Source organism: Durio zibethinus, chromosome 12 (assembly GCF_047325235.1).
Source record: "Durio zibethinus cultivar Kanyao isolate XHJ-2024 chromosome 12, ASM4732523v1, whole genome shotgun sequence".
NCBI lineage: Eukaryota > Viridiplantae > Streptophyta > Magnoliopsida > Malvales > Malvaceae > Durio > Durio zibethinus.
This window is the reverse complement of record NC_143173.1, coordinates 4,049,021-4,061,604: the sequence shown is the minus strand read 5'-3', so window position 1 is coordinate 4,061,604 and position 12,584 is coordinate 4,049,021. Positions and strand designations below refer to the sequence as shown.

General features: G+C 30.2%; 2 protein-coding genes across 5 annotated transcripts; one reads left to right on the top strand and one right to left on the bottom strand.

Annotated features, from left to right (window-relative positions):
* The first annotated feature begins 250 nt into the window (after window positions 1-250).
* Window positions 251-4,532, top strand: LOC111297070 (THO complex subunit 7A-like). 4 transcript variants are annotated; one of them, XM_022891661.2, is made up of 4 exons: window positions 251-410; window positions 982-1,601; window positions 2,754-2,918; window positions 4,252-4,532. In XM_022891661.2, exons 2-3 carry the CDS (start codon window positions 1,008-1,010, stop codon window positions 2,883-2,885), a joined length of 726 nt encoding a protein of 241 aa, XP_022747396.1. In that variant the 5' UTR covers window positions 251-410; window positions 982-1,007; the 3' UTR covers window positions 2,886-2,918; window positions 4,252-4,532. The 4 variants fall into 4 exon arrangements, with proteins under 4 accessions (XP_022747396.1, XP_022747397.1, XP_022747395.1 ...); XM_022891662.2 differs by having other exon boundaries at window positions 4,145-4,532; XM_022891660.2 differs by having other exon boundaries at window positions 4,025-4,532.
* A 3,613-nt stretch (window positions 4,533-8,145) lies between these two features.
* Window positions 8,146-10,040, bottom strand: LOC111296572 (transcription factor MYB53-like). The gene is made up of 4 exons (XM_089769139.1): window positions 9,942-10,040; window positions 9,573-9,840; window positions 8,552-9,340; window positions 8,146-8,427 (listed from the first exon to the last, which is right to left on the bottom strand). The coding sequence occupies exons 2-4, from the start codon at window positions 9,836-9,838 to the stop codon at window positions 8,394-8,396; spliced, it is 1,089 nt and encodes a 362-aa protein (XP_089625265.1). The 5' UTR covers window positions 9,839-9,840; window positions 9,942-10,040; the 3' UTR covers window positions 8,146-8,393.
* Between the last annotated feature and the right edge of the window lie 2,544 nt (window positions 10,041-12,584).

The window sequence follows — 12,584 nt, the reverse complement described above, 5'->3', positions numbered from 1 at the left end:
CTAATAAAATAATATTAATAAAAAAAATTGGAAAAGATTTGTATTGTAAGATCATACTCTATTTATCTATCTATTTATCTATATATATATATATATATATTAGAATTTGGTGTAAAATACAAAGCCTTCTATTAAAAAAAAAAAAGTAGCATAAAAAGGAATATAGAAAAATAATGGGGCTTCAAAATAAAATGGGAAATGGGCCAAAATTGAAAATTCAAAATCATAGACACCTAAGAGAGTCCAAGCCAGCCCAGTCCTAAAGCCGTATGACTTGTATTAGGGTTTTCCATTTCCCTCTGTCGAAAATTGAAAGGCAAACAAAAATTTCCATGAACCATTGGCACTGAGTTACTCAGCTGTAAAATCATTTGGGTTTTGCTCTTCCTCTCGCGAAAGTTTTTGAATCGGTAATCTGTTATTACTTTATTTTCCTATAATTCTGTAAAATTATTTACATTTTGATTAATTGTCTCGAAGTTGGGAAAATTTCTTTCTCATAATCTTAATTTTTTTTTAATTTCGATTAATTTGCTATAATCAAAGTTTTTATATAAAATTTCTGTAATAAACATTTTTATATGAAATTTGTTTTTAATGTTTTCTTTTGATTTTATTGATATATTTTGTTTAGAAATATAGCAAAAGACTAAATCTTGCTATGGAAAAAAGAAAGGTGAGAAAGGGAACAATGTACTATTAGGTAAAGAAAATTATAATCTTGTTTAATTAAACTGTTTGTTTTGTGATTCTGCCTGTGTCTGCATCATTTCAATATTTGATCGTTGCAATTCTCATTTGCTGTCTTGCATGGCTGAGGATGTGGAGAGTTTAAAATGGTATATGTTTCATTATTGAAGGGTGGTCAAGTCTATTGGCGCATGAGGGTCGTTCAAGTTGTACTTTCTTTGGTAAATATGTTGTTTCACTTCTAGCTATTGTGCATTTTCATTTGAACTATTTCATGAACTGATGTTGCAGGGTCGAGAGAATAATAGGAAGTCTAGATGTTGGGGAAAGGAAGGAAAGTGTCTGGTAGAGGAGAGACGGTGGCTGCTAATTATGCTTTTGGCCCAGCTGAAGATGATATCATTATAAAACACAGGCTTCTGACCCGTACCACTACTACAAGAGGTGAACCCCCATTGAAGAAACTTCAAAGGAAGTTTACCTCGTTTGTGCTAGAGGTTGAGAAGGGTGAAGATAACTATAATGATTGTGTGAAAGTTTCCAAGGCTTTCTTACAAGAGTTGTCTACTTTTGAGATTCCTCTACTAAAGAGTAAAGCTGTTATTGATGCAAATCTTAGAGAGAAGGAGAACTTCAATGAGTTAAAAGATGAGATAAATAGGCAGATATTGCAGGCACAGACTGACATAGAAGATCTAAAGAAATTACTTGAGGAAAGTAAGATTGAGAGACAGCACAAGGAGGAGTGTGAGGCAATTAGGAAATTGATTTCTGCACAGCCACCGAGATCAGAAACACAAAAAAGTATAACAGAGTTAGAGAAAGAGATTGCAGCATTGGAGGCAGAGAATACTGCTGGTTCAAGGTTGCTGGAGCTCCGGAAGAAACAGTTTGCCCTGTTATTGCATGTGGTATGTTAAAGTCTGCTTGTAACTTGCATGCTTTTTCCACTATTCCTGTTCCACTGTTATTGCATGTGGTATGTTAAAGTCTGCTTGATATTCTGGGTTAGCTAATATATTTTGATTGTGTGAATATTATCACTTGAAATTCCTCTCCAAGAACAATCTTCCTCCGCACAGCATTCTCCATAATTAGTTTTCTTTTGAGTCTAAGATATTTCCTAAAACTGCTCGTGCTGCTGGATTCCATATTTCCATTCTTAGAAGTTGATACATATTTAAGTCATTGCATGGGTTTATCTAGATTCTGAGTTTTTGTTTCCTTTCTATTGCACAACGCCTCTTAAATTCTTCCTTGTGGGACTTGGTACATTTTCTCACAAGATGGATATGAGAGCGAATATCTTATCAATCTAATCTGTAATGATTGGAAAATAGGGATGAATCCATTAAAGTAAGTGGATGGAACTTATACCTGATTTCCTTGTCTGCTTTTTTTGGTCTGTACAACTTTATTTTTGACAAGATCTTTCACATACCTTTTTCCTTATTATATTCTTTCAAGGGAAACTTAAGTTATTTGAGCTGGATAAGCAGATTGCGTATAGTGAATGCAGCTTGATCTTTCTATTGTTCCAACTCCTACATAGAGCTTCTAAGATAATCAATTGGCATCAAGCACTGCTGTATTGTTGATCTCGCACAGCAATTCAACAGAATTGGTTTCACATTCCCTACTGATTTATTTGGACATAATTTGGAATAAAATTGCTCCATTAAGCTTTTTTATGGTCTTTTCTCGCATATACTCTTTGCAAAAGAGCCATAATCGAGTATCTTTTCTTATTTTAAATTACAATTTAAATGGAATGGTATCATTCTTAAAGTCCTGAAACTGAACATTTTTTTTAGTTTGGTGATTGCACTACTTTAGTTTGAGATGTATTTGTCACCATTCTCACGTGTTGCCCTTTCTGGTTTGGATTCTGTTATTCTAAATGCAGTGCAATTCTTTTGTAATTTTTGGAGCTGTGTTTTGCATGATAATAGATAAAATGGAAGCAGGATGAATCTGCGGTATGCTAAAGCGCTTAAAAGACTGGTTGAATCTGTATGATGTGTTACTAAATTTTTCATCGTGTTACATCAACTTTCATGCAGGTGGATGAGTTGCAAAATACCATAGAGGAGGAACAGAAGAGTTTGATTGAGGAGATGAGAATGGTGACCGAAGAGCAGAAGAGTGGAATGGAAGATGCCGGTGGGGGCTCTGAAGTGATGGCTGTTGATTAGCTGGGTGCTGCATCTAAGTTTTGCAGTTGTAAGGTTGTGTACTTCTAAATCATGATCTACTTCTATTCATGCAAATATTTATTTTGAAGTCAATGTAGCGGAACATCATAATATTCTTAACTGTTGTTTGTTCATATTTGAGCAAATATTTGAATTACTAATGATCTACAATCAGCATAGGATGTGGAGAGGTGGCTTCCACCTCCTCTATATGATACTGCTTTTTGTTAATTAGTCCATCAATCCTCCTTTTAGTATTGTGGTACCTGTTTAAACAAAACTAATGAAAGTAGTTATTTAAATTTGGTTTCTTTATTTAAATTCCATGTGCTCAGTATTATTGGAACTTAAAATTCTGTGACCTCTTTATCTTGTTGTATGAGCAAGATCTATTCTTATGTTCTTTGGATATGAAGTGTCTTGTTTAACTTTTTGGAATAATGAGTTGGACCAAGGTTCTATCTTAGGAACAGTCTCCATTTGAGTTCTTTTGTGTGTATAAGGTTTTAGTGACTTGCATGCCAGTCACTTTTTCTTTCCTCAAAATTCAAATAATTTTGAAAGTTGGAGTTTAAACTTATCACTAGCAAAAGTTCAGTAGACATGCTGTTCTGAAAGTGTGTAAAAGGTGCATCACTGCTATGTAAGGAAGAATGCACAATTGCTTAAAAGCCACATCACTACTACATCAGGATGAATGTGCAAGGAACTGACTAAATCTCAACCTAAGTCCTTAGATAGTAAGATAATTATCTTAATTTTTCTGTGGACCAATTAAGAGCTAGTAGTTTTTGCAAGTTTTGCGTGGGGATTAAATTATTGTGGTGATTTATTTTTATTTTTTAAGAGGGCTGAAGGTTGGAATTTGGAGAGTCAAGTGGGGAATATGATGAGAGCATAATAAACTGAGATGACTTCATCAGGTTGCTTTGCAGAATCAGCTAGTTTTTACATATGCATATTCATCCAAGTTCCAATGTATTTCATTACATATGATTTTTGGGTTATTTGTTTGTGCATGTATAACGATTGTCATATTTTTTTTTTAATGATAATGAAATGAAAATTTGTGGAAGCCAAAAAGATCATCAGTATTACAGTATTTAATGCATACTTAATGGTTTTCATAATTGTTACAGCTTCTGTGTAATGAAATATAATGGAACTTAGATGCCAAAAGCGTGGATTAGTCTTGGTTTTAAGGTGGCAATAAGAAGTTTCTTTGTAATTTCTGCTAGTTTTGCAATGGATGTTTACAGTTGAAGCAGCAGCTAGCCTTGCTCTTGAGATTGTACTCAAGTGTCACCATGATTGCCTTTCCGTATGATACCCAAGCAAACACTAATGGTAGATTTCATCCTTCCAGTTGCTTCTCCCTGTCAATCATGCTCGAAGAAATAAAAGATTCAATGCAATACCTGGAACACAATTCAAGTTCCATAACAGTTCTGCGGACTCTGTAACTGATGTCCTATTTGATCTTGTCAATGGCATGTTTGATCTCTTTTCCAGGTGATGTAAATCTACCATTGCTTTAACAGCTAGTAGATTGACTCCCAGCTTGTAGAAACTTGCTCCAATATCTTTGCTTTTGCAATTGCAATTTGGAATACAAATTTCCCCATATGTTGCAGGGTTTGATGCTTACATGCCTAAATATCCAAAACTATATTGTAAGCTTAAGGTCTATTCCTGTTTAGGCAGCCAGCATCCTAATTTAAGTTGTGAGGGGAACGTAAGTGGACTTTCCTTTGCCTGATCCAATTAGAAACTATTCCTTTCCAGAGTGTAGAACATAATTGAAGGGAGGACCAAGCCTGACACCTCCGAATAGAAATATTATATGAACTATATATTTTTTTAAAATTTAAAGTTATCAGAATTTGAATTCTAAATACTGAAATTAAGAGTCAAGTGTTTTATCAACAGTCATGCGACTGTTGGCAGGAACTATACTTTTCTAAGCATGCTTAAAAAAAAAAAAAACCATTGATCATAGATGTATGACATAGAAATGTTAGATCTGCAGCTTGGGTCTGATTCAATCTTGACACCTTAGAATAAAAACTAACTAAAGAAGTTTTCTGCGTAAGATGGCTGATCTGTTCGTTTGGCTTTGAACTTTAATTTCTAAAGAAGTGTTGGCATGATATATATAGTTGATACTGTATTCCTTGAAATGCTAATTTTGTTGTTGATCTATCCAGTAGGATGTGAAGTGTCGTGTATTATTTATTTATGGTATATCTGTCTGTAAGATATAAGGTATGAGTGAAAAGTTTGCGGGAAACATGATAATGACAAACTTGATCGAATGCCATTCTCGCCAATGTCACGCCCAATCCTGCAGCTTCCATCGATCCTAACCACAACAAATCCCTCACCATCATTACTGCTATCATTTCGTTGCACCACTCACATCACCCTCAGTCCACACCCACCATCAAAGCATTTGAAAGAATATATGTATGAGAGAATATATTTATATAATATATATATATATATATATATATATACACACACATACATACGTACTTACATTGTGTAATTTTTACTTTTTTTTTTAGATAATTAAATTACAATTAAATTCTTGACTCATTTGATTTAAAATAGATTCAAACGATAAAAGAAATAAGTTAATAAGAGCAAAATTGGTTTAATTTCATTCTTTGGATATATATATATATATATATAAATGACATTGATTTCAAAATAAATCCAAAAAAATGAGATTAAATTATTATTATTATTTTTTACTTGTCTTTCATATTTTTTAAATTTATTGAAATCATTAATTTTTAAAAAAAAAGTGTAAAATTAAAAATGTTACAGCAAGTTAATCTATATATATATATTAATATATGAGTAGTGATCAATTTACACAGTATAAAATTTTTTTAGTTTTATGCATTTTTTAACCATTGATTTCAATAAATTCAATGGATAGATTAAATCATTCTTTTTTTTTTTTTTTTTACTTGTTTCTCTTATACTTTGAATCTATTAAAATCAAAAGTTAAAAAAATGTGTAAATTTTTTTTTAATTTTACATTGTGTAATACATTTTTAACCATTGATTTCAACATATTTAAAGAATGATATCAAACTATTTTTTTTTTTTTTTTTTTACTTCTCTCTCATTTCTTGTATTTATTAGAATCAAAAGTTAAAAAAATATATAAAACTAAAAAAGAATTACATTATATAAATTGATCCCTCTTCTTCCTCTTTATATGGATTACTTATTATTTTATTGTTTCCATGTCCCACCCAATTATCTTCAACTTTCCAATTGATATCTTTCCTTTCCTTTTGGATGGAATAGATATGTCAAATATCCCATTCGAGCAACCATTCAAGCAAAAGAATAAAATGTTTTACTAAGATAACAAATTAGGGAGCATATCATCTACAATTCTCTTTATTATAATCTTATAATTATTTAATTAAAATAAAAAATTATATAAAAATCCATCATTTATAAATCTGAGTTTTATATAAAATTTTGATAGACTCCAAATAATTTTAACAGTGATTGATTAATTGAAATATAATAATTATAGATTTTATGCTTTTAATAAATTTAAATCTGGTTATACATATATAAATATATAATTCATTGGATTGGTTTTGGATCCCTTACCAAAAAATAGAAAAACTATTTCTCTCTTTGTGTATATGAAATTCATTGAATCTTCTCAAGTTATATATATACAATAGTTTTCTTTTCTCCCATACTAAAATCTCATTTCTCTTAAAAAAAAAAAAGTATAGTAATGCAAATAATGTTACTTGCAAACATGAATAAATGATATACATGTATATATGTATGTATGTATGTATGCATATATAATACATCTTTACGTAGGTGTACGTATAGATATATATTGTGAAAAGAATTTACCAATGTATAATTTAATAGAGAAGAAATCTAAAACAATTGGTGAAGTTTATTTTTCATCATAAAATTTTGTGATTTAGGACTGTTTAAGTAACAATCAACATATTTGGCAAGGTAGGCAGAGTTAGTTGTTTTCTAAAGGTCAAATTGGATACCTACTAAATTATCATCAAATTCCTTTCTTTACTAGGTTAGCTTGTAAATAGGGATTTCTCCATTGCTCTCTTATACTTATCCTTCTGCTTAGAAAATCAACAATATATATATATATAGTTTGTTTTTAATATGTGAAATTTTTTAATTTTACAAAGAAGATTATAAGGTAATTATATGTTTTACCTTTTTAAAAAATATATATATATTTTTCCTATCATAGGAGTATATATCATTACATTAATCTTGTTTGTGACGTTTAAAAACTTAAATGTGACGTGATAATTTTTCTTTTCTTCTCATCTTTTCCTTCTATCGTAAGGCAAATAAATATACAATTAATATTGAGTTTGAAATTACTAAACCTTCATACATTTTTCAACAACAGTGAACTAAGATGAAAGCTTGATATATATAAGCCACTCTTACACCAACACACTTCATTATTCTAGAAAGTAGCAAATTATGAGAAAGAGACTGTTAGGTTTTTCGATTGCTTGCCCTTTAGAGCTTTGCATCAATTTGCTTCTACTAAGTGGAAATCTCACCTAATGAGTAACAAATAGTCTTGACTTTTTACTTTTTTTTTTTTTAATCATGAGGCAGTTGCAACTATCTATTAGTTCAGCAACATTAATTAATTTTATTTTTTATTTTGGCTCACTTTTTGGAATATTATTTCAAGTGTCATTGTCCATGATCTTCATTGGAGTGAGACATTGCAAAAGACATTAGAAATATTTCTAAGCACGTTTTGGTCTTTGGGTTTTGTGACTGTCAATATTAATACAAGTTTGACAAGAATTTGTCCCCTTTCATACATCCAAGGTCTAACCCCCTTTTCTAATTGGAGAAAAAGAAAACATGTCTTTTTCACACATCAATTTCGTGTCCAAAACTATCTACAACTAAACTCATCCACTGCTGCTTGTCCCTGTCTCTGTGATTGACATAGCCAAAAATAAAAATCTGCATGATTAACAGCTATTCATGACTGGATGTTGCAGAAACTTAATAATAACCATTAACTTTGCAACTTAATCCAATCATTTTACAGGTAACCCTTATGGAAATCAGCAAACAAATTGAGATAAAACAATTGGTATTACCGACGGAAAATTTTTAGCGTCTTGATTTCTGTTGATAATAATTTTACCGACCTTTTTTCTTTTAGAAAGCAAGAGCAGAAATAATTAAGCAAAAGAATTCTTTTTTGAAAATATATATATAGAAAAAAATCCAAGGTGGTATTACACAGACCATATTACATAATAGCAACTAATGTGTTTTTTTTCTTTACACAATGGCACTTGGCGTCTTTTTTTTTTTTTTTTTTGGTTCCTTGTATTTAAATCTAATGAAAGACCAATTCTTAACTGATGATCAATGCCTGGATTTGTCTACAAGTTATTAAACCAAACTCTTTACATATCCAATCCGAAAGCTCTATTTAATTATGAGATGGACCATGACTGTGATGATGTCTGGCTGCAAATCAAGAAAAATGGATCATAAATTAATAAATAAACAAAATGCATACTCAGCAGAGCTTTTTCTTTAATAATGGCAAAAAAGGAGAATAGAAAATGGGGTAAGTTTTTATTATACTTACTCTATAATATCTCTCCAGTAGGAGTCACTTGCTTCATCATCCATAAGATCTCCCCAAGCTTCAAAGGTGGTTGAAGTCGAAGAAGGGTTAGAGATATGATCATTTGGGTTGATCTTGTTTTCAGTTTGATTAACAGTGGTGGCCGGTCGACGTTCGGGTGAGGCTGGCACTAATGCTGGGAGCTGTGGGGTTGAAGTTGGAATAGCAGGAGAGGATAAGGAAGAAGCAAATTGATCATTGCTGTTGGCACAGATTTTTAAGTCTTTCATTGGCTGGTGATATTCACTGAACTGTGCTTGATGTTGAGAAGCTTCTAAGTTGAGAAAGTTTGACTGTAATTGTGTAAGTTCATGTGGGGCAAAGCCAAATGGAAGATTACTGGTGTTCCCTTCAAGCTGAGAATTTATTCTAAGGAGTTCATATAGCTGATTTTCCCGGAAAGTTGGTCCTGCTAGAAGGTTCATTGCTTCCATAGTTGGAGGAGTATTGCTACTACTAGTACCTAAAACTTGAAGTATGCTATGCAACAAATGGATTTTTGCAAGCTGTGCAGCATCTGACTGTAACCTGAGAGTATTAATGTCTAAAGGAATATTCATCAGGTTATTGAAGTTGGCAGTAGCAAGCAGCTGTGGCAGGTTAGCAAGAATGTTGAGATGATCAGTTCTTGGTCTGTGAGTCACTGGATCAATCCCCATTTGGAGAAGCTTCTTCTTCAGATGGGTGTTCCAGAAATTTTTAATCTCGTTATCTGTTCTTCCAGGGAGATGGGTTGCTATTGCGGACCACCTGCCAATCGTTACAACATAGCATTAGAATGAAAAATATATATATATAAGATAACCAAGAGAAGAACCAGAAGCTGAACCTTAATTAAGGTGGTTCATACAATCACTTTTCAAAGTTGACATTCAATAGCTTTGGAGTTGGAATCCCAAAATTCATAACCCCTTCCCCGGCCTTATATGTTTAAAAAAAAAAAAAAACAGATAGCCAAGAGAAGAAAGTAAAGAGAGTTTACTTATTGCCAAGAACTGCATGAAGATTGATAATGGTCTGCTCTTCTTCCTCAGAAAACTTTCCTCTCTTAATATCAGGCCTGAGATAATTAGTCCATCTAAGCCTGCAACTTTTTCCACACCTGTTTAATCCAGCTAGCTTTGGAAGTGCTCTCCAACTTCCATGCCCATGTTTCTGAATGTAATCTACAAGAATTTGGTCTTCCTCAGGCGTCCAAGGCCCTTTTTTCAGGCCATTTTCATCACAGCAAGATGACCTCCCCATCATCCCTGCAAAAAAAAAAAAAAGAAAGAGCATATGATCGTGTTCATCACTTTGTTACAGTATTACAATTCAAGCAGCAAATAGAGGAATTAGAAAGGTTTGAAACCTTTGATTGGATTATTGGAAAAGAGCCGAAATTAAAGATAGAATACAGTTAGAGTTGGAAATGTGAGTGAATGGGAGCTTCTTTATATAGTGTGTGGATTGATGTTCAGGAAATTAATGTCAAAAAAGCTTATACAAGAGAAGTATCTGCCCTACAAGAAGATGTCATCTTTACATGCATTTGACACTATTATAAAAGAAAATTACTAAGGTGTCCTTGTCTACAAAGTTGATGGTTTTATTAAGGAATTCAATTCTAAATAAAGCAATAAAAATTCGTTTGCCATTCATATACATTTTTTTAATATAAAAAAGGCCATAATTTGAGAGAAGTTTTAAGAACTGAGATTTAAAATCAAACTTATTTGATGTTATTTTTTTTAAATGATTGTATGAATTCACTGAATTAAATCCTAAATTCGTCGTTCATATAAATTTTTAAATTTCGTAAAAAATGTATATGCATTCCAAAGTAAAATTAATTTTTCTATCCGATAATTAACTACACAATATATATTTAAAAATCAAGATCATGACAACATATTTTTTTAATTATTATTTGTGAATATCCATTTTACTTATTTCACCTATATGCCTACCTTTTAACTTTTTTTTTAAAGAAAATATATAAGAGACTAAAAAATTATATATATGACTAATTGAAATATCATTATTTAGAAGAAAACTATGTCCAAAAGGCCAAAAACAAAATTGGATGCCAAAACAATCATCATTAATTAATTTACTCAAATATAATATATATATATATATAAGAGTAGAACCTATTTTCTTTTTTTAAAAAAAAAAAAAAGAGAAGAATTAATTTATGGAGCTAGTCATCATTATCATATTAGAATATATATATATATATATATATTAATTTTGAGATTAATGACTTAAAATTTTGATATTTTCCACATCAGATAAGGCAAAAAAAGGTGCCTAGCTATACACTATTAGAATATTAACTTCACACCATTGACTAGATAGATGAAGTTTCATGGGGAAACTATCCTATTAAATAAAATGATAAATTTTAAGAAAATTTTTTATTATTTTAACCTTTAAAGGAATCGTGTATTTAAAATTTTTTACTAATATTAGATGGGGTGGGATTTGATTCCAATATTAAAAGGAATGGTGGAGTAGATATCGTTGGAACAAACCAAATGGCATGGCCATTTTTTAAGTCAAGAAATATCAAAGAATTTTGCATTCATGAAATATCAGTTATGGTATCACAAGTAAAACAACATCTACGATCAGATAGAGATCAACAATAATCTCTTGATACGCAGAACTTCAAAAACAACGAAATTAAGGGAGCCCCTCCTTATCTAGGATAAAAACCAGAAAATATGAAAGTCTTTGAACCCAACCCTAAGGGCACATTCCCTAGGCTCCTTTTTCGCTACATACTAATATCGAAAAAAAAAAAAATTAGATGAAGTTTTTAAAATAAAATTTGTAAAGTTTTTTTTATTACAAATGATTAAATAAAAATTAAAATCGATAAATTAAAAGATCATGTTACATAGATTAAATGTATAAAATTAATATATTTTAGATAGATATTTTTAGTAAAAATTTTGATAAAATTTTTACTAATTAATCAAGTATCGATCAAATTTTAATTATAAAATAATTTTTAATAAATCTTTTAGATATTATTGATTTTCACATTAAATGCTATTAATCTATTGATTTAAATTTTTTATTAAATCATTTTTGAAAAAAAATTTATAAATTTCACTTAAAAAATTTTATTTATATTTTCTCTATTAGCATCTCGCTTAATTAAAGATAATTTGGAGTCTTGGAGTTGTTTCTATTCTCAAAATCTACTAATATTGAAGCAATTCTCCACGTACCTTCGTTTGCTTATAGCTGATAAAATTTGACATGCATTTGTCAGCTTACCAAACTTTTCTTTTACAGCAAGCAAACAATGGTTTGACTATTTAATTTTAATTTATTATAGATTGCTACAGACCTCGAAAAAACAATAGTTTAAATTAAAGATATTATCTTTAAATTTTATATTATTTACACATTATTATAATTATTTTTATTTTTCATTTTCAGATTCGAATCACTTAATATGACTCATAAACTAATTATAACCATAGCCGTGAGTTTAAATTTTCGTTAAATTATAAACAAATAGATTTCATTTCCTATGAAATAATATTTTTCATTAAGTTATATTTTTAAGGGTATTTTGGGAATTGAAAGAATCATACGTAATCCAATTTCAACCCTCTTTTGTATGATTTTCTCTTATTAAACAAGGCAACGGAGCCTTTGCCACCTTTCTCTATACTTTACGCTAAGACACATCAGCAACTAAATTACACCAATTTTTAAGAGTAGGTTTACACGTGGCATTCAACCAATGCTTCATATGACTCTTTTGGTTCACTTCAGAAGAAATCTCTTTCAAAAATAACATTAATTTTTTTATTTAACATTTATATATTTATATCATATATATATATATTTATATTTACATCATAACGTATAAAATATAAAAATTATTGTATCATAACTTATATTTATACATCAAATATGAAATATATTTTATATTTTTATTAATTTATATATGATTTTTATTAATATTTTAAATTATATTTTTTTTTTTTGA

Bases quoted from the DNA above. Each gene is read 5' to 3' on its own strand.
- LOC111297070 (XM_022891661.2), top strand. From the start codon at position 1,008: ATGTTGGGGAAAGGAAGGAAAGTGTCTGGTAGAGGAGAGACGGTGGCT. The intron at 1,602-2,753 runs GTATGTTAAAGT...ACTTTCATGCAG, and splicing joins TTGCCCTGTTATTGCATGTG to GTGGATGAGTTGCAAAATAC.
- LOC111296572 (XM_089769139.1), bottom strand. From the start codon at position 9,838: ATGATGGGGAGGTCATCTTGCTGTGATGAAAATGGCCTGAAAAAAGGG. The intron at 9,341-9,572 runs GTAAACTCTCTT...AACGATTGGCAG, and splicing joins CATGCAGTTCTTGGCAATAA to GTGGTCCGCAATAGCAACCC. The intron at 8,428-8,551 runs GTAAGTATAATA...CTTGATTTGCAG, and splicing joins TACTGGAGAGATATTATAGA to CCAGACATCATCACAGTCAT.